Genomic DNA, 20,312 nt, shown 5'->3' with positions numbered 1-20,312 from the left:
CTAGACTTTGAAGCTTTGACTATGCGTGGCACTACGTTCATTGGTTTTATAAGAAAGTGTACAGCACTTTAATTGGCTGTGCATCAACCTTTCCTTTCATGCAGAAAATGTTTTTCTAGGTTTAAAATAGCCACATCGACCCTTCATAACATACCTGACATGCCACGACTGCTGCTTATAACCCCCCATCCCAAACTCAAGCCAACCATATCATTACTTAACCCCGAATGATTAAAATCTGCCCCTTTGTGTTTTGCTTCAATGAATGAACGTGGTTCATGCAACATTTTTATCAAACAGAAGGACACTTGTAGTGTCTTACAGGCATGCATATTTATTATATACACATTGGCCCTTTTATTTACTTGCATTTTTATTTATTAGAGAGCCATTCTCAGAAAACTTCCTGAGAGGTTGCTGCAAGGAGCTGTTCCATGTCAGGCAGACATATGAGCTTGTTGAGTACGTGTCCAAGAACAGAGGCATCAGCCCCTCCAACTTCAGATAGCCTCACAGCCATAAGTTCTTGATGGAAGGACAAATGGGTGCCCAAGTCCACTGAAAGGGCTACAGTACCAAGAACCAAGCGGACACGCCCGGATTTCATCACTTGCAGCTTGCCAATGTATCCTTCAGGAAACTGTCTCAGCTTGATCTGGCCATTTTGTGACTGTTGTTCCTCCTGCACATATGTGGACCACAAGCATTGATTAAGGTTGTTTCCACAATACTGTGATCCCAGTAAATTAGAGGCATGAAGAAAACACCTCCATACACAAGTCATTTCAGTAACTACAGCCTCCAAGTATTGAGAACAGGGCATTCAAACAGGCAATGATAACTTTTGATGGCCAAATTTCACAGCAGTGGTAGGCATCAGATTTGTGTGGAAATCAATAAAAATGTTTGCTAACTGACTTTCTAATTACTCTTTTCAGTACACATTTATACTAATTGCAATACTGAAGCCTATCTGTGCTGCAGCTAAATCTACATGTAGCAATCCAGAGACTGGCACCAGTTTTGTACGACCATCCTCAAACTTCCAGCAAAATGACATTGGCATTTTATTCATTTTCATGCAAAGCCTTCATTGGGCCATGCAAAAAAAAAAAAAAAAAAACGACATGGAACACCTATGAGGCCTATTTTATGATAGATTCTAGAGATGAATATCCCAAAAATGGTGCTGTTGCCTGAATTCCGAAGTGGACATCGTCATCAGCACTGACCAGCTTCACTTCTGCTATTACAATAAATGCAACAGTTTCAAATAAATGTCAGAGAACCAGGCGCATTAGGCAGCAGCAAAAAAAAAAAAAACTCAGACATCCCAGAGCAGGAGAGCAGCCACCTGCACTGAGAGGCGAGAATGCATGCTATAGAAGGTAGCGACGTGACTGCAGTGATGCAACAGGCAGGCCGACAAGTTTCGGATGAACCATATATACACACGAGCCCACTTATAACAAATATCACCGTCACGCAAGATGCATTAGTTATAGCCGGGCGTTCATAATAAGTGGACACGCAAGAATAAGCCAACGAAATGGCAAAAACGTTCACTGTTTCGCTTCTTCAATGCCAGCCCAACAATTGCGCTTTCCAAATTGTTAAAAGCAGGCAAGTGATCATCAACAAGAGCTCTGCTGCAGATGAGCTGTTTTAGTGATGCAATGTATACTAGGCCGCTGTTGACACGCTTACAGATGGCGTTATCGGTATTGTCGTTTCCTCACTTCATCCAATTCACTGTTAACGATGTCTTTCACCTCACAGATGATACTCTCGTGTGTGCATGACTCTGCGACCCTGGTTTTATCATCCGCATTGATATTCATGCCAACTAATGTCAGCAGCACTCTACTGTGCTTCAACAATGTGCTGCCGTAAGTCTACAGGCGAGTTGTCATTGCTTCCAAGCTCTACAGTTTCAGGCTGTCCTGCCCAACACAAAAATTCAGCCTTGCGAAAACAGTTTTTGATCAAGGTGCTGTAGCCTCCATCCAAGAGCACTTTAGACAGTGGGCATGCAAGGTGAGTGGCACCTTCTCAGGAAGCTGAATGGGACTTCCACGATCCCTCCAAAGGAGCATGGAGCTATGACATGTTTGTTCTCAGAGGGGCTGCCATAGATCGCTTGAAAATTATGATCGTCATGCTATTTTTGTTCATAATATCCAATCATTCATTAGAACTGGTATTGTTATAAGTGGGCTCGACTGTACAGTCGAACCTCAATATAACAAACACGGGCATAACGAATTATCGGATATGAAGAAGTAAATCTAAAATTTGGTTGGCTATTCTTTAATTCAATGGGGTATTCTTCTGCTATCATGAAATCAAAAATGCAGCCTTTGACATGGTGTTACTTTTAGTGAAGCAAAGTTTCACTTACACAAGCCTCAAAATATATATTCTGGCACCAAAAATGTCACATCACAGTAATATTTCGGTAAACAGAAATCGCTTAAATGGAATTGCCGCTTAAACAGAACCGTGTCTCAATTGGCTGGTTTTGTATTTAGATAATGCAAAAAAAATTCCGATAATCGGAACCAAAATTTCCACATCACTGTGTAAATGGAAGCAAAAATGGAACTCAAATGTTGAAAACAGTCATGCTAGTAAGACCAATCGCCATGAGCATCAATTTACTTGTAACCTAGTAACTTCACTGGCGTTCACCGGCGAAGTTACAAGGCCCAGCCCCCACTGTTTCAATGGTGACAAAGAAGCGCACACACCATGCAATTACTTTGTAAAAGAAAGTGTAAACATTGACGACTTCGAAAGAGGCCGTTATACGAAATCGGCGCTCGTGATGAAACATGGGGTTCCGAAAAGCAGCTTCACAAGGAGTCATGAAAGTTCATGATTCGGGCCTGAAAGGAAAAGACTACGACTCGCCGGCCATGAAGAGCTTTGTTCTTCAGCTTGGGATAGAGGCCTTCTCGTACAGCGAAGGCTGAGTGACAAGGTTTAAAAAAAAAAAAAAAAATGGCCTCATTTTCTGCACCATTTCAGGGGCAGCCACTGTAGCTGACATCACTGCATGCCACGACTGGCGTGCACAACGGCTTCCGGAGACCCTGCACGAGTTCAAGACAGATGATATCTACGATGTGGATGAAACCCAACCCCTTTTTTTCAGCCTCCAGCCGTTGAAATCTCTCACCTTTGAAGGTGAGGGGTGCACAGGCGGAAAACTTCGCAAAGAGAGTTCTTGTCGGCTCGAAAACATACCTGGCAGTGACAAGTTGAAGCTTCTAGTCATCGGGAAGTCAAAGAATCCCTGCTGTTTTACGGGTGTTACAACCTTGCCCGCATGTACAAGCTAAACACAAAAGCGTGGATGACACAGGTACACTTCAAGTGAATCCACAGCGAGGACGCGTGATTTTCGAGGCAGAAGAGGAAAGTCCTTTTCCTTGTTGACAACTGCTCTGGACATGGAACTGTAAATGGACTGTAGTCGATTCAGTTAAGAGTTCCTCAGGAGATAGCTACCACAGAAGAAGCTACCACACTTCCAGAAGCAGAATTAGCTGTGCAGGCTCTCAAAAATTTGAAGAAACCAGGATCTGAAATGTTCACGCAAAGCTTGCATTTTATAGAGAATGCAATCATAAATAAGCAATGGCAAGGACTGAAGCAAGCAAAAATTGATGCATTCCTTAATGCATAGCGACTAGTAGTTGCATAATAAATATTGTGCTTTGCCCAAACCCTTTGCAACTTTCTCTGCTTTTTGAACAACTATCAACTGCATTCATCTCCTGGTGCTTACTATTTCTAAAAACAGTATTAAGAGGGTGTATGCACATAGTACTGCACCCTTCCTCATTTTTCTCAGTAAACAGAACTCCTGTTAAAAGGAAATAATTTCTTTGGTTCCTTGAAGTTTCAATTATCAAGATTCAACTTTAAGTCACCAATCGATTTTTCAGACGCCTGATTTTTCAGACCTGCACGATTAATCGACTTCCAGGCAGCACCGCCACTTAACTCAAACACCAATGAACACAGTGATGCCTTGTCATAACGAAACAGGATATCATGAATTAAATAAAGGTCCCCTTAAAAATCTTTCCTCTTTAAAATGTATTAAAGAGGAAACTTGTTTTAATTAAGTAAAATTGTCTTGCCTATGAATATAACAAGCTACATTTGTCGCCAAAACAAAAAATAGCCGAGCATATAGCTTTCTGCAGGGTTCAGCACTCGTTTGGCGGGGCAGTTCAAAACTCTCACATCCCGTTGCACACAGCCGTGCACAAGCAGCGGCTCATCATCACCATTGCACTTCTTTCTTACTGTGGTGCCACGCACGCTGGCGTAGCCTCTGAAATTGCACCGGTGCAATCTTGGAGGCAACACGTAGCTGTGCCCAATCTGCGCAATGTGTCACAGTGAGAGAGACAAGTGCTATGGTGAGTTGCTCCTTGTGTGCGACTATGCAAAAGACCAGTGCATTCACTTTTTCTCTCTCACTGTGTCAAGCCGTGCAGGCTGGTGCAGGTAGGCATGGCCTTCAAGATGGCATCGGCGCCAGTGCAACCTCAGAGGCCCAAGCGGGCTAAGCTAAGCCGGAATGCCAACGTTTGCTGGCCTCCTTGTTCACACAATGGGAGCCACGTGAGAGCGGCATATCAGCCTGGATCAGCTGCGTAGTCGGCACGCAATGTTGAGTGCCACATGCTGCTCAATTACGAAAGCTATACTCCATCTCACAAGCTGTTGACAGCCCTGTGGAAGGTAGTGGCACCCCAAACCAATCATGATAGAGCGCACTACATAATTGCATTCCTACGCGCCTGTCACCTCCGTGAAGTTGATGGTGGCTCCACCTGTGTGGAAAAAGGTGTACTATTGTATTTAGCTTTTTATTTTCGCAGCAGGTGGCGCTTGGTGTCTTTTTGACTTTTTGGTTTGTTTTTGGACAGTTTTTGCCGCAGTCTCGTGACAGGCGGAGGAGTATGCTGAAAAACTCGGACGCCAGAACTGGAATCAAGTGTGCGACCAATTACAGGGAACCCTAAGCAACTGAAAGACCTGTGCCATTCTAAAGATCCTTCTGGCCAAGACGGAATCAAAAACTGTCACGGGCAACACATACAAAAACTTATACACAACTTCCAGGGCACCAAGGAAGAAATGCTCGAAGCCATCACCGAAAAATACCTCGGAGACAAGCAACAACGAAAGGCGCAGCCCCGACATTCACGCGGAGTAGGAGGAGGAACCCTATCCGGATCTAGACCAACCTTTCACCAAGTTGGAGATTGTGGCAGCCTTAAGAAATCTCACGAGAAACACGACGCCCAGCCGGGATAAAATTAACAGCCGGGATAAAATTAACAACAAGACCCTTCATAACCTGGACGACGGGGCAACGGAGAGCTTACTAAAGTATATTAATGAAAGCTGGGAGACCGGCAGTATGCCGGCTTCCTGGAAGCACGCGGACATAACGATGATCCCGAAACCCAGCAAGCCCATCAAGCTACAGAACCTGCGCCCGATCTCTCTCACATCTTGCGTGGGAAAACTCTTCGAGCACATGGTCCACAACCGACTCTCTCCCTACCTGGAAGAAGGCGGGCACCTGCTGAAAACTATGTTCGATTTCCGGCCTAACCTTTTCACCCAAGACATTCTACTTCAGCTAAAAGAAGAAGTCATCGACGGCCTCAGCACACGCCACAAGAGTGCCATCCTGGCACTCGACATGAAGGGAGCCTTTCACAATGTCACAGATGAAGCAGTGCTAAACAGCCTACAACATACCAACAGCGGACGGCGGACATACAACTATGTCCGGAACTTCCCGATGGGTAGAACGGCGACCATAGGCCTGGGGAACCTCAGGACCGAGAAGGTCCTAATACCGCAGAAAGAAACCCCCCAGGGGTCGGTGATCTCCCTGTTGCTGTTCAATATAGCGATGAGGGGATTGCCGAACCTCTTGGAGAACATCAGGGGTATCCGTCACGCAATGTACGCAGACGACCTGACTGTGCGGACGTGCACGGGATCTGCGGGCAAACAATAAGAGGCCCTGCAGGAAGCCATCGACGGGACCTAGCATTATCTACACCGCTGTGGTCTTCCACGTGCCCCGGAAAAGTCAGAGCTCCTGATCCTCAAAAAGAGGACACGAGGGCGGCCTCCCCAGGAGACACCGGACCCAACATTGACCCTACATGGAGTCAACATACCAAAGGTGGACGTACTCCGTATTCTGGGCCTCACTTTCCAGAAGGACCGCTTGCCGCCATTAAAAAGCTGCAAGCGGCAGTTACCCAAGTCGCGCACATGGTGCAAAGAGTGACGAACAGAAAGCACGGCCTGAAAGAGCAGGACACGATCAGATTAATACAAGCCCTGATAATCAGCAGAGTCACTTACGGCACCCCGCACCTGGGTCTCAAGAACAGCGAGAGAGACAAATTGAACACACTAATACGAAAGACCTACAAGCTGGCACTGGGGCTTCCACCGACGACATCGGTGGAGAAGCTACTCAGCCTGGGCATCCACAATACCTGGGAGGAACTAGCTGAGGCCCACAAAACGAGCCAGATAAAGCGACTCAAGCTCACCAGCACAGGCAGGGACACGCTAAGAAGACTGGGCTACTTAGTCGAATACGAGTCCAGAAAACAGTGGCTTCCTCTACCCCTGTGGGAGAAGATCACGGTGGCCAGCATCCCGAGAACAATGCACCCTGAATACAACAGAGAAAGGAGTCGAGCGAGAGTGCAAGCTCTACGTAAGGCCTACAAAGGACCAAAACAAGAAGTCAGATACACCGACGTGACAAAGTACCAGAACAGAGTGGCCCACGCTATCAGCGTGATCAACGGCCAAGGATAAGAGGTAGCAGCTGCCTCGGTAGACACTCCAGACATTGACTGCGCGGAAGAAACGGCGATAGCCCTCGCGGCCACTAAAGGCAAGCAAGAGGAATATCACATCACAGACTCACAAACAGCATGTAGAAATTACCAAAAGGGCCGCATTTCCAAACAAGCCCTGAGCATCCTTGAAAAACTAAATAATTTTCAAGAACTGTACATTGTCTGGGCCCCGGGACACGAGTCCCTGGCTGGTAATGTAACGGCTAACGCTGCTGCCCGAGATCACATTCTCCACGCTATCCCACCGGGTTCACGAGCCCCGGTAGACCAACATGATAGCGTCCCCAAAAGATACGCCGATATCCTGAGTCATTACAGACTGGGTAGGAGGATCTACCCACCCCCACATCCCAAGCTGAGAAGAGAAGAGGCGGTGATGTTCGCAAACTACAGACCGGCACAGTCTCGCTCGGCACCCTGCTACACGCCATGTATCCTACAAGCTACATTCACAAGTGCGCCTTCTGCTCTGCGCCCAATACCCTCTACCACATGGCATGGGAATGTGGGCAAAACCCATCGACACCACCCATCACCGGACCAACCGTCGAGCAGTGGGAGGCCCAGCTCACAAGCCCGAGCCCTGAAGACCAGCATCGCCTGGTGAGCAGGGCCAAGCTATCGGCGCAGGCCCACGGCATCCTGGACTAGGGACGCTGCCCACCTCGGGCTATTTTACCCTCTGCTCATTTCTGTAAATAAAGTTTATTCCTCCTCCTCGCCACCTGTTCGTGTCAGCTCTTGCCACGTCAGAGTTTTTTTTTTTTTCCAATGTTTCTGCCACGTGTATATACAAATACTTATTTACTTCAGTGTGGCCATGGCCCAAGGAAGTTGCGTCCAATACAGGCCGGGGCAGCCATATGTTGATGGAGGCGAAATCAATCAATCAAACAAAAAGTTTATTTTCCAACAGTTGGGGTTTTCTTGTTCTCATTCTCGCAACTCTCGCTGCAACAGTACTAAATTATCCCGGCACACATGTAATGAGTCCCATTAACCCCTGCGAGCGGTTCACATCTCATTGTCCTCATCACAACTCGAATTAGCACTGCTCATTGTTTCGTCCTCCAGGTTGACTACGTACGACAGTTGGACCATGGTCAAGAACATCGCGATGATGTGGTCCAGTTTTCTCATCGCATCTTCCTCATTGAGAACATGCTCCACATAGCTCTTCGACTTTTCAGCAGTCACTTGCATGATGCCTTTCCAAACCAGAGGCTCCACGTCTCTGAGCTTAAACAAATCTTGTTTTCACTCGCCACAAAGCCCTTGATGTCACTCCAAGCAAGCTCTATAGGGTTCAAGTTGGCAATGGTAGGGTGGTAGGCGCACAACGTGGCCAGCAGCTTCAGCGATGCAGTCTACACGGTATCGGTCCAGTATGTGTTCACGTTGTCAACAAGCTTCATGAACTCCACCTTCACCATGTCGCTGCTCCACGCAACACCTTTTGCGGACAGCCAAGCCTGTATGTCCTTTTTTTCGAGGCTACTCATGCGCGGCACTTTATCCTGTTTCACAGAATGATATGGCGCGTTATCCATCACTATAACACTGCCTGATGGTAGTTGTGGGAGCACATTATGGAAGAACCACTTTTCGTAGTGGTCCCCGTTCATTTCCTCGTGGTAGTCACCTGAGCTTTTCCTAGCGCGGAGAAATTCCCCTGCGCCTTCGACGAAACCATGTTTGCTGCCGCAATGTGTAACAATAAGCCTGCCTTTGTCACTGGGGTTTAGAAGACCAGTCGACAGACCGGATCGATGTGCTTCGTGCGCAGACTGGATGGTGGCGTCAATCCACACCCGACTACACGTGTGGCCGGCGTTGACCCACGTTTCGTCGGTGAAGAAAATAGGCCTACCTTGGCGTCACATCTCCGCTACCTGGTGCAGGTACCGGCGGTGACACTGCACAATGTGTGTCGCCTCAGTGAGCATGCATTTCAACAGCGTTTCTTGTACTGGAAGCCAAGCTTCTTCAGCATCCTCTGCATCATCAATGTGGACACACTTGGTAGCATATCGTCCTCGTCGAAATGCTGCACCACCTTGGCGATAGTCGGAATTTCTCCTCTCTGGAAAAAGCCGTGCACCACCGTTCGCAACACGTTCAGGTCAAAATCCTCCAGCTTCTTTGCCCGCTCACAGCCTTTTCCACAAGAACGCTTCATCGGTGACAGCACTCTGCCCGCCTCCTCCGTCTGCTTTGTCCACCGGTAGAGCGTTCGCTCGCTCACCTGGGTGAGTTTTGCCGTCCTCGTGATGAGCGAACTCGGAATTGTCCCCACACTCGACGCGAAGTGCTTTAAAAACGTTTGGACGAGAGAGCTCTACCTTTCACAGTGCTGTCAACAACTTGTGAGATGGAGTATAGCAAGCTGTTTTCTTTAAATGCATCCCCGTTTCACCGCTAAATTTATACGACCGCCACATTCAAATGCAACGTAAGATGCAGGAAAATTACAGACTGACGACGTATCAAGGGGAACTTAATACATGGAAGTAAATATAGGATTTAGGTCGGGATCGCGAAAATGCGACGTATCAGCCGGGAAAACGCAGCAGCAAAGAACGTATCAACGGGGTTCCACTATTAGGAATTTTTTCTGCTAAAAATAAAATCATTTTTTCTTGATTTTGTGTATGCTTTGATGATACAAATATTTCACACGACCCTGCGAGATTCGTATCACCGAGGTTCAACAGTATTGCGCTATCACCATCAATGCTTCGCCTTTCACGAAAAACTGCTCAACATTTTAGTAACTTCGGATTATACATTTTTTTTTAGTACATTCCTTGTTGCTTTTTTTCTTTTTGAACGTTTGAGGTTTATTGCATTTAGGCAGATTTGGAAATATAGTTGGCACGAAGTATTTAAAAAAATATTTCTACTGCATAGATTCGTCAGCCCTTTAGATGGCCCGCTCCCACCTTGCAAACTGCTCTTGTATGCCAGTGCACAGAAGAGGGACACTTTCTTCACACTCTATTTATAGCCAGAATGGCACCTTGGCTCAAAGCCCTATCACCGAGTTTCTTTCTTTTTTGGTTAATGGTAATTTTCAGAACGTGGCCACGCTGACACCAGCATGCTTTGCAGAAACATATGCAGTGGCAAACAAAACTGCAAAGCAATTGTCGTCTCTGCACCTGGTTAATCTGTGTCCCCCCACGTATTTCTGACCCCTCTTTGATGGCATTCCTGCTTGCACCCTCCTGTCTCACCCTAGCGCAACAAATGCTCAAGGCGACCTCTTTGGGCAAGGGGAATGCTCTGCATTCTTCACATCTCAAAACCACCCTAGTTACGGTATATGCCAAATACAGTACACCCCTCTAATACGCTTTCATGAGACTGACCTCTTTGGGCAAGGGGAATGCTCTGCATTCTTCAAATCTCAAAACCACCCTAGTTATGGTATATGCCAAATACAGTAGAACCCCTCTGATACGTTGTCATGAGACTGCTTGAAAAAATTGTAATATCCAGCAAATGTATTACATGAACATGCTTTAAAGGGCCCCTAAACCACCTCAGATATTTTTTGAACATTTCAAGTAAACACGCGCATCGAGTTCAGAATGCAGTCATGATCAACCATGCTAAACGCTGCAGCGCTACACGCCACGGGCGCGCCACAAAATAAAAAAAAACAATGCCATCCTCCTCTCCTGGCCTTTCCGGTAGGTATCTCCAGCAGTCATCACGATGTCACCAGGGAGCATCTGGTGATGTCAACAGCGGTGACGATGTCCATTGGTCGAACAAGAACCCACGACTTCCGGTTTGTCTGCTAGCAGGTACGCGCGCTCCCTGCTCTAGCTCATCGTGTTGCTCGCTTGTGCGCACTTGTGAATAGGTAATTACAGCCCACAACACAAGTGCCAAATTGGTCACATTTGAACACAGTCGTGCTTAGCGGTCTGATTAGCTGCGTGAACGGAGTCCGACGGTGTTCGCCTTTCTACGCGTGCGCGCAACACAGGGTCCATAGTGGCACGCTTCGCATTAGCACGGGCCGACACAGCAGCAACAGCAGGTGGCCGAGAAGCGCCGAGTTACTGAGTCGCGGCTAAGGCCCGTCCATGTTACCGGCACGGTAACTCGCCGCATGCCATTTGCCATTTGCGGGCCGCCGTTCGACGGCAGTTTTGCTCGCGAACGGCGAGATTTCCTTGCCGTAGAGAGGATGATACTGGGACCCATTTGTGCGGCAGCCTCATCGCTGCTGATCGCTCGACGGTGCCGATATCGTCGCTAGGCCTTTTCCAGTTCACTTCAAAGCTAAAGCGGACGGTGCTTTGGAATAAATTACCGATGCTCACAAGCTGCAATATTTTCATATTGTTGTTATCGCTCTTCGCAATAATTGTACACAAAGAACAAAAATACGCTGATATTAGCGGTGCCGTCGGCTGCGGTGCGAGCACAGCCGAGCCGATCGTTTCCCGTCGGTAGCCGTGCACTGCAGCTGAGCTCGACAAGTATCGGAGCTCTCGTTCATGTTTAACATATTATAGTGGATATCGCTTTTCATAAAATGTACAATTTATGCATCACTTTATCTAGCGGAAATTATTTTGCTTGGAACAGAAGCTGCAGCCAATGTATTCGTCGCCAGCGGTCGTCGACTGGCCTGTTGATCGTGCTGTGGGCGGTGCGCCGGCCGAGCCATCTACTTTGGAGACCTCTCGTGCGGCAGACGTTCTACGGCACTGTAGGCCGGTTCACCATCGCTATATTTGCCGCTAGCATGGACGTGCCTTAACCGGAAGTGGACAGTGTTTTGAGAAACGCGTTGGCATTGACGTATATCATGTGACATTTGGAGGAGCACTCAGCGAGGAGGAGAGACCAGCCGATGAGGAGAGTAGCGAAGGAAAGAGCGAAACGAGCAAGGGCCGTGTTTCAATCATCAAACGCGTGTAACTCCGCTATTACGGCACCATTTCGAAAAATTCTCGCGGCTACGTGTTCGTTGTAGACTCTGTGCACAACTGCAACACCACAACTAAATTTCACCCTCTGGGTGGTTTAAGGGCCCTTCAAGTATTAAAACAAAGACACTATGCACAGCTCAGCCTCTAAACGATTTACAGTCACTGACAGCTAATTCGGACTGGACAGGGATGTGATGTCCAAATAATTGGGAGTCCAAAGTATCGGATTCGGCAGACAATGGGCGACTTATTCCACAAGAGACCGAAAAATATGTCACATTCCCGGATGATCACTTTCAGCGACACCTTCTCTCTCGCAAGATTTTGCTCGACTAGTGCCAGACTCATCGGTGCCAATGAGCGATGGCATTCTTGGCACGGTGCCAAGCCCGCTACATTATCACAGTACCAGGATCGCTTTCACCGTAGTATGTTTGAAATTGATTGTCAGAGAATAAGACCCAAATTCGTCAACACGTTGTTGTGTGCACACATGCTTGCCTGCAACCTAGTCAGTCTATATTTCGACCATTGTCAATGCTGTCACTACAGATAGACGAAAGTAGAGTCAATGCATGCAGCAAATCATCTCCTGGCAACACAATAGAAGTCGACCGAGTTGCGATAACCGAATTATCGCAGGTTTCGTTGCAACAGTCATTGTCTAGCGCTTCCCTCACTTAATCACTGCCCTCGTCGGTGCACACATTGAGAGTGAAGTTGGCGCCACTTCGGACTGTTTGAAGAAGTTTCCCAAGACCATGTTGCTATGTGACATGTAAATGAACACACCCTGAACACGCGGAGCTCGCTTGACAGACAGAAAATGCAGCCGATGCAGCCTTTCAACAAATTACAGCTTTTGTTGGCCTGCCCTGTGGTTTGCGTGTGGTTGACGACTACTGGATTGACGAAGCTTTCCTAGTTTCGGTTTTGAGGAGGTGCCAGTGACACATTAAAACCAAAATATCGCTATTTTTGCTCATTTCTGTGGCCAAATTGGCCCGCCGTGCAGGAGGAGTCTGAATGTCGAACAACGAGCTGTAAGGTGTCACAAATTTCCGCCAATACCGTGGCACCTCAAAAGTGCACATTCGTGCTGTTCGGATGTGCGCAACCAACGTCCCTAGTGAGATTGACGTTTTTCTTTCAGATTTTTTAAGTTTAGAAAGTACACTTGATATTATTACACGTAGATGATGTACAAGCCTATTTACAACATATAGGCTAATGGTGGCCAAGATGGCAACCCTATACCAATTGGGAACACATAATCCCTTTTTACTTCTAAAATACTGCCTTCAAAAATTTCCTAGTGTCTACTGCATTTTTGACACCAAAATTAATTTCCGCCAATACGAGAAATAGCAATACGCGGCATGTTCCACGGTTTCGTAATAAATCTAGCCTACAGTCACAACATAATCTACCATACATTTTAAATAAATATCAAAGTATATATATTTTCTCATCCAAGAACTTCGAATGCATTTTTTAAACATGTGATTACTGATTGTTTATCGTTTATCAGAGCCAATTGTGTTACCTTTTTGTAACACACACACATTTTTTTTCTTCTGATGTAACGAATATGTTTACTCTTAGTCTCTATATTATTTTCGGTCTTGTTTTTGTGCATGTATGTAAGTAATTTTATTTATTTTGAGTGTGTAACAATGTTACTATTTTTTGATGCAACCACCATGTATGTCTTGTAACAGACCATAGGCCCAGTCAAGCTATTTTTCCAACAGCTCTTAGCCTATGGTATCCACCAGAACTCTTGTATTTCTGGAAACAAATCTGTATTGTATTGTTATATCTGGCAAAACTTATGAACTAGGAACATATCAGCGGGGTTCTTTTATAATGTGGCTCTGCGCACTGCAGAGAAAAACAGAGGGCGCTCTTTCCAGCACTACCCCCTACTTGTGGCCCGTTGAGAAGACTGCATCTTTGAGAAACTTTAATACACCATGTGCAGATTGGTTGATCATCAGTGTAGTGTTTCAACAAACACCAACCTAGTATATTAATTTTTAAAACTTTAATATCTTAGACGGTTGAGGTCCTGGCCGCCGCTGATACATTTCTATAAGCTGAAGCTTTCACTATTTCGATCCTGAAATTGGCCCCCACTGGATAATTCGAACTTGGCTGGTCAGCATGGATGCACCTGACCCCAAAATCATCACCCCAACGGCTACAATGTCTCGACAGCTACAGGGGACAGTGAATGCATCGAAGACAGGTTATCTCTAGCTGAAAACGCCGACGGCCTTCAGCAGATTTCTAAGCAAGAACAGCAGCTCACAATCAATCATTAGTATCTATCTGATTCTAACACAGGCATTTCTTACAAGAAAATTGTTCCAAAAATTTCCTGCACCCTTAAAGTCCCATACGAAACCAATACCAACGTCGCAGCGCTAGCATCAGCATACCGTTAGAGCCAGTATCATCACCACTGTCATCAAAAAGTGGAACCAGAACAAGTTTTCTCGAAGAATGGCGATGACGACACACCATTTTCAGGGTATAATTATGAAAGCTAATTCAAAATATGTTATTTTACATGCTATGCTAACGGCAACAGAGTCATGTCGCATGTTTTCAGCCCTCAGGACTTGCACGTATTGCAGGACAAACTGGCAAACAGGTTAGTCTAGGCGTGGGTCACCATCCCATTTGAGATTGTAACGGAGTGTTTTGAGAAATGTGAAACATCAAACGCAATTAACCGCAAGGAGGACGACATGTGGAGCCTAATAGCTATCAACAGCTGTCTGAGACTAATGACGGACATTAAGTATAAATAAATTGCCATTCTGTGAAGGTAAACTCTGCAGGTTTCATCTCATTTCTGATTGCCAGAATCGAAGGCATAGCACTAAAAGTGCGAGTGCATTAGGTTTAGGTGCAAAATATTTTTTACTATAAACCCACAAAAACTTGGAATGCATTAGATATGGGTGCACATGAGAATCGTTTAACTACTACTCTGCCAAACAAAGCAGTGGTATGTTTGAACTTTTTTTCTGCATCTTTCTTTTTTACCTGCCAGATAATTTGATCAATTCCAATGGTCCCATCAAAATTGAATTAATGTAAATTGACTGTAATGAGATAGAATACTAGCAAAAAAAAAGCAGGTGTAACTTTTTTCAGGCCTGGTTTGCAACGAGCAAACACTAGTAGCTTCTGCTTTCATTCTTGAAAACGCAAGCTATGAGACTAGACATGCAGTGTTTGCTTTCACATTTGCCTACTGTGATGGTCTGCACCTTCCATAGTTATGTTTTTGTGGGCAGCACATGTCCCATAGTCATTTATTCCATGTGAGAAATGTTTGTGGGAAACGAAAGCAGACAATGCTGATTGTGGAAACACCTTGCCACTGGATGTGGAGTTTAGCACAAGACAATAAAAAAAAAAAAAAGTGCAGCAGAGAGTTGTAGCATGTGGTGTAATACTCGGGTGGAATGGCATCCCTATAATCACATTCCCTGCCAGGAAAATTGGGTAAAGGCACACACTGCTGAGAAGATGTGATGACAAATGCACTGCTCTGCATCATTACTTTACATGCATAGTGGTTTGGGTGTGTTGGTACTAATTCCCGATTTGGCGTAGGCAAAAAGCAAAAAAAAAAACGAAAGGAGAAACCTAAACACCATCGCGGGATGAAATCCCAGCCACGGCAGCTGCATTTCGATGAGGACGAAATGCAAAAGCACCTGTGTCCCGTGCATTGGGGGCACGTTAAGATCCCCTGGTGGTCAAAATTATTCCACAGTCCTCCACTACAGTGTGCCTCATAATCAAATCATGGTTTTGGCATGTAAAACTCCAGAGTTCATTTCAAACCAAAAAACCATGCAGAGCATGGTGTCTGTGTTCATTCATTTGACTTCATTTTTCATGCACTACCCGCACCTGAAAGAGTTAGCCCTTTCAGTTAGGCATCTCCATATGGAGACGTGACTTACTCTTAAATGTACTGAGTAGTGACAAGAAAAAAATCCTGAACATGGCACTGAATATAAATGTAACTATCTGCTAGCCAAAAACAATGTCGTAAGCCGCTTTAGTATGGAGAGTAATGAAAAACAATTGTATTTTAACAAGTGCACTACCAGGTTTGACGAGAAGCTGGACTTGTTGCTCTGTATCGCTGCTGTCATTAGTGTTCTTTCTTGCATCAAAAGACATTATACCCAGTAATAACCAGCAGATCTATTTGTATCGAATATTTCTGTTTGTTTCATGACAGAATGCAATATCTATAATAAGTCAATACCTGTAATAAATTATTTTTGCAATTATGACGACTGTTCTGATCCTACTTAAATATTCATGCTACAGGTCTGAAACTTTTTTTCTGCAAGGTTCGCACCTTGTTTCCAGAAAAATACACACATTTGAAGGCCCCCTTGGGAACACTCAGTCATAATTTTAACGGAAGGGGCTAAATCAACCACTTCAACTTTTATATCACTGAAATTCCACTATTACTTCACCTGATAAAAAGTTTTTGCAGAGGAATGTTCATTAAACAGCGCCTTGCAATACTAAGCAAATTTTTATGCTGTGAGTGATTTAGGGCCCCTCTAAGCTGAATGTATAGGACGGATGTCCATAGTCAATTTTTGTCTACTATAATTAGGCGAATAAGTGACACCTGCTATTACCACTGTGCGCTCTTCTAATGCATTCCTGTTTTGCACAAGTTCTACATAAATGCCAGTAGTATTGCTATGTGTTGTTTCATAGGGTGCCTTCTGCTCTACATTCTCGGCTGAGACAACCAATGCATATCTGTAAAACAGAATACAACCCATATAACCCATAAAGGTTTTACAAGTTTGAAAGATATAGAAAAAACAGAAAGAAGAAAAATTCATTACACATGTAAAATGGCACCTACAGATCAAGAACAAGTGTATGTTGCTCTATTACTGGCAGCTTGAATTCTGAAACCTCACTTGATAAAAAGAATTTTCTTACTTACAACTTTCACAATACTGCCTGCAGCTTCTTTTTGAGATGACTCTGCTGGAAGTTGAAGGCCAGGTAAGCTATCTGGAAGCTGAAAGAACAGTAGCTGTCCAATTTCTGCAAAGGGCAACAAAGACAAAGATATGCTCAGATAAAAGTATCTTGAATGATTTCTCATGACTCAATTCTTCTTTGCTACACAGAAACTGGACACCACTGAACAGTCAAAATCCAAAAGACAATTTGTTTAATAAAAAGTCACACAGAAGCTAATAAAACCTTAAGAATTAATTCCACAAATACAATTATTTAGAAAAACAGCAATGCTGCCTTTCGTAGAGCTTTACACCATTACCTTTAACCTTGTAAGGGCCAAGTGATTCCAACTGTAATCATTACATCTGAAGGACAGTGGAAGGCTTCAATACAAAATTTAAATCTTTATTGACCTTTATTTGTCATACACATTCTCTATTGCACCTAAGCAAATAAATGCTTGTGGGTAGGTAGGCAGAGCAGTTGCATCAGACAGAGATCTGCAACAAACAAACAAACAAACAAACAAACAAACAAAAACAACAATAGAATACATATACAGGATGTCCCAGCTAACTTTAGCCAGTTTAAAATATGCCGAAGCACTCTAGGAGGATGCAACTAATGTCGTTTGCTGCTATATGGAGCAAGTCAATATTATTTTTTTTGTATTCTGCTTAATTGCACTATTAATCACAATTATTTACCCTCTTGGTAAGTATTCACTTCAGGGCAAAACTTCCTGAGCGCTCTAGGAAACATCTAATAAGGCAGCGTATAACTTCCCACTTGTTACGTAATCATTTTTTCTGCATCCTAAGGAAAGCCAGCGAAATAGTGTGAAAAAAAAAAGAATGTGACATATACGACAGAACATTGCAACTGCAGTGCTATTGCGCTAGTTGGATTTTATGGCAATTAACTTCTTTACCAGAGAGAGAAAACAAACCATGTGATTTATGCGACAGAACATTGCAACTGCAGTGCTATTGTGGTAGTTGGATTTTATGGCAATTAACTTCTTTACCAGAGAAAACAAACCCACTCAATCATAAGGTCACAAGGTCATGCCCATCTTAGTTAAGTACTATATCCCTTGCGCAGTAATCAGTAAACCTATATTCTCAGTTACAGTTGCTTGCCCTTTCTAGTACCTTTAAAATCCACACCACCATGCATGGCTTCATGCAGAATTTTGCTTTATGTGCATGCACCATGGCAGACTTCCACAGGCTGGATTTCATCATGAATGCCACAGCTCACAGGAAGTAAAGCTTTGAAAATGACATGGCAAATGAATTAAATGCACAGGTCCCACATTTAAACCAGCAGCAGTAGTGGAGGCACAAGGTACATTATAACGAAAGAGAAACAAGTGAAAGTGCAATGCTTTACCAAGAGGAGGAGCATCACAAACATTATTGTACAGTACACTTCTGTTAATTTGATTACGGTTAAGTGATGTCAACCGAAAGTCGCGGCTGGACCCATACATTTCTATGAGCCACAGTAAGTTTTGCCAATTCAATCCTAAAATTGGCTTTCGCCACATAATTTGAACTTGACTGGTCAGCACACAAGTGTCTGACCCCAATAATGAATCCAGTAGCGACCCTTTAGTGGCAACGCCCATCTTGGCGGAGCTTAGGGTACAGTTAATGCATCGAACACATCATCCCCACTGAAAACGCAGATTTTCAGCCTGCCCTATGAAGATTTTAAAGTGGGAAGCGTAACTCACAATGAACTATTATAGTATTCACCTTACTCTAAAGCATGCCTATTTTTTTCAAAGAAAATTTGCGCGAAAATTGCTGGCATGGTGCTATCATATATGAAACCAAAACCATGTTCGCAGAATTTGCAACAGCCTACAGTCAGAGCCAGCCTAGCATGCGTCATCGCCATTGCCATCTCAAGATCGTGACAAAAGTATAGTTCGTGTAGCGCGAAACGACAACCGCTAACCTAGTGGGTGACGCTTAGCACTAACCTAGCAGCAACAACTTGTATCCCGTGCTTTTGCCGTTCCAGAAAATTGCACACATCGCAGAACGAACTAGTGAATTCGTTAGTCTAGGCGTGGGCCACCATGTTGCTTGCGATGGTGTGGAATCGTTTTATAAATGCAGAATATACACGAGAGCACTGACGATGTTCACCTCACTGACCTAGAGGATACAGCGTAGATTCGGGCATTGTGATAACAATGCGACAATACAAATTCCATGCTGCATGTCCCTTTTTCTCTTTTCTTTTTACACTCGTTCGAAGCATGGTACGCGCCGCTTGGATAAACTTCTTGCATTGCTGCCATTTTCACAAATTTATCGATGGCTTTTCCGAAAATGAGACATCGGAAAGCATCCGAAGCAGCTTAATAAGAATGGGTGAAGATGTTTTTCGTTACAATGTGCAGTTTGCGAATGGATTGCAAAGTTACAGGAAAATTTTTATCTACATATAGATACGAGGCCGCTGCAGATAGGTGCCGCCTCAGCGTGGCTGCAGTGAAGAGGAGGAAGACTAAGTGGTGCCAATCTCTTTGACCGCCATTTTGATTCCGCTTGCACTAACACTGTAAAGATATCTCGTAAATAGCTTTCTGTTGGTGTTTCACATAACATCATTGGTGGAGGTGCGCGTTAACCACACCCGCATAGAACTTCACAGCAGTTCCGCTTTTGGTTCCTGGCGACGGAACATCATCTACATCAGCTGCAGTTACTATCTTCGTGGTGGTTGCACAACCTCTCGATCCTGGAATGTTCACCAGCATGGACAGTCCTGATGTTGCCGACTGGCTGAGCTTAACGAATGTGTCAGCACCAATGACAGGTGGGATCCGACGGTGATGCTCGCCAACATTCTATTTTACCTCGGCGGTACTCCATAGGTGTGGTTTCAGACCCATGAAGAAGAGATCATACACCAGGATCTCTTCAAAGAAAACCTCCGTAACCTTTTTGGTAATCCATTTGGTCACCACCTTGCTACGAAGGCCTTTGCTAACTGGGTACAGACATCGATCAAGCCCTACGTCTCTTACATTCTCAATGTTGGCTCTGTCACAAAGCCAACCAGCACATGTCAGAATAAGATGAGGTTGCCCACATCCTAAAAGGGATTTTTGATGATGCCTTCAATTTACTGGTGTTCAACAATGTCAAGAGCACCGACACCATCCTCAAAGAATGTCGCCGCCTGGAATAAGCAAAAAGCCGCCGAGTCTCTCAGCCCTTCACATGCCTCCAAACACGCAACATTTTTTATCTTGACAATTGGCTCTCGGGCCAAACTTCTGTCGTGAACCATCATGTGAATGACATGAAGACTCACTGGCGATGCGAACCTGATTCACCGACGGCGCTATCGTGTTTGTGTGTCAGAGCGCTTGGCT

The 20,312-nt window shown here is 44.9% G+C and overlaps 1 protein-coding gene across 3 annotated transcripts in view; it reads right to left on the bottom strand.

The window, feature by feature from the left end:
- Positions 1-317: 317 nt before the first annotated feature.
- The window catches only part of LOC119434991 (DNA-directed RNA polymerase III subunit RPC4-like), a 53,868-nt gene continuing 33,873 nt past the window's right edge, over positions 318-20,312 (bottom strand). For all 3 annotated transcript variants that reach the window (XM_049672324.1, XM_037701980.2, XM_037701987.2), the window contains exons 7-8: positions 16,890-16,993; positions 318-682 (exon numbers count right to left, since the gene is read on the bottom strand). In XM_049672324.1, the coding sequence (XP_049528281.1) occupies positions 395-682; positions 16,890-16,993 (392 nt within the window). In that variant the 3' untranslated portion in view covers positions 318-394. The remainder of the gene's footprint in view (positions 683-16,889; positions 16,994-20,312) is intronic.

Source organism: Dermacentor silvarum, chromosome 1 (genome assembly GCF_013339745.2).
Source record: "Dermacentor silvarum isolate Dsil-2018 chromosome 1, BIME_Dsil_1.4, whole genome shotgun sequence".
Classification (NCBI taxonomy): Eukaryota; Metazoa; Arthropoda; class Arachnida; order Ixodida; family Ixodidae; genus Dermacentor; species Dermacentor silvarum.
Note: the sequence above shows the minus strand (reverse complement) of the source record. Positions and strands in the feature narration are given on the sequence as shown.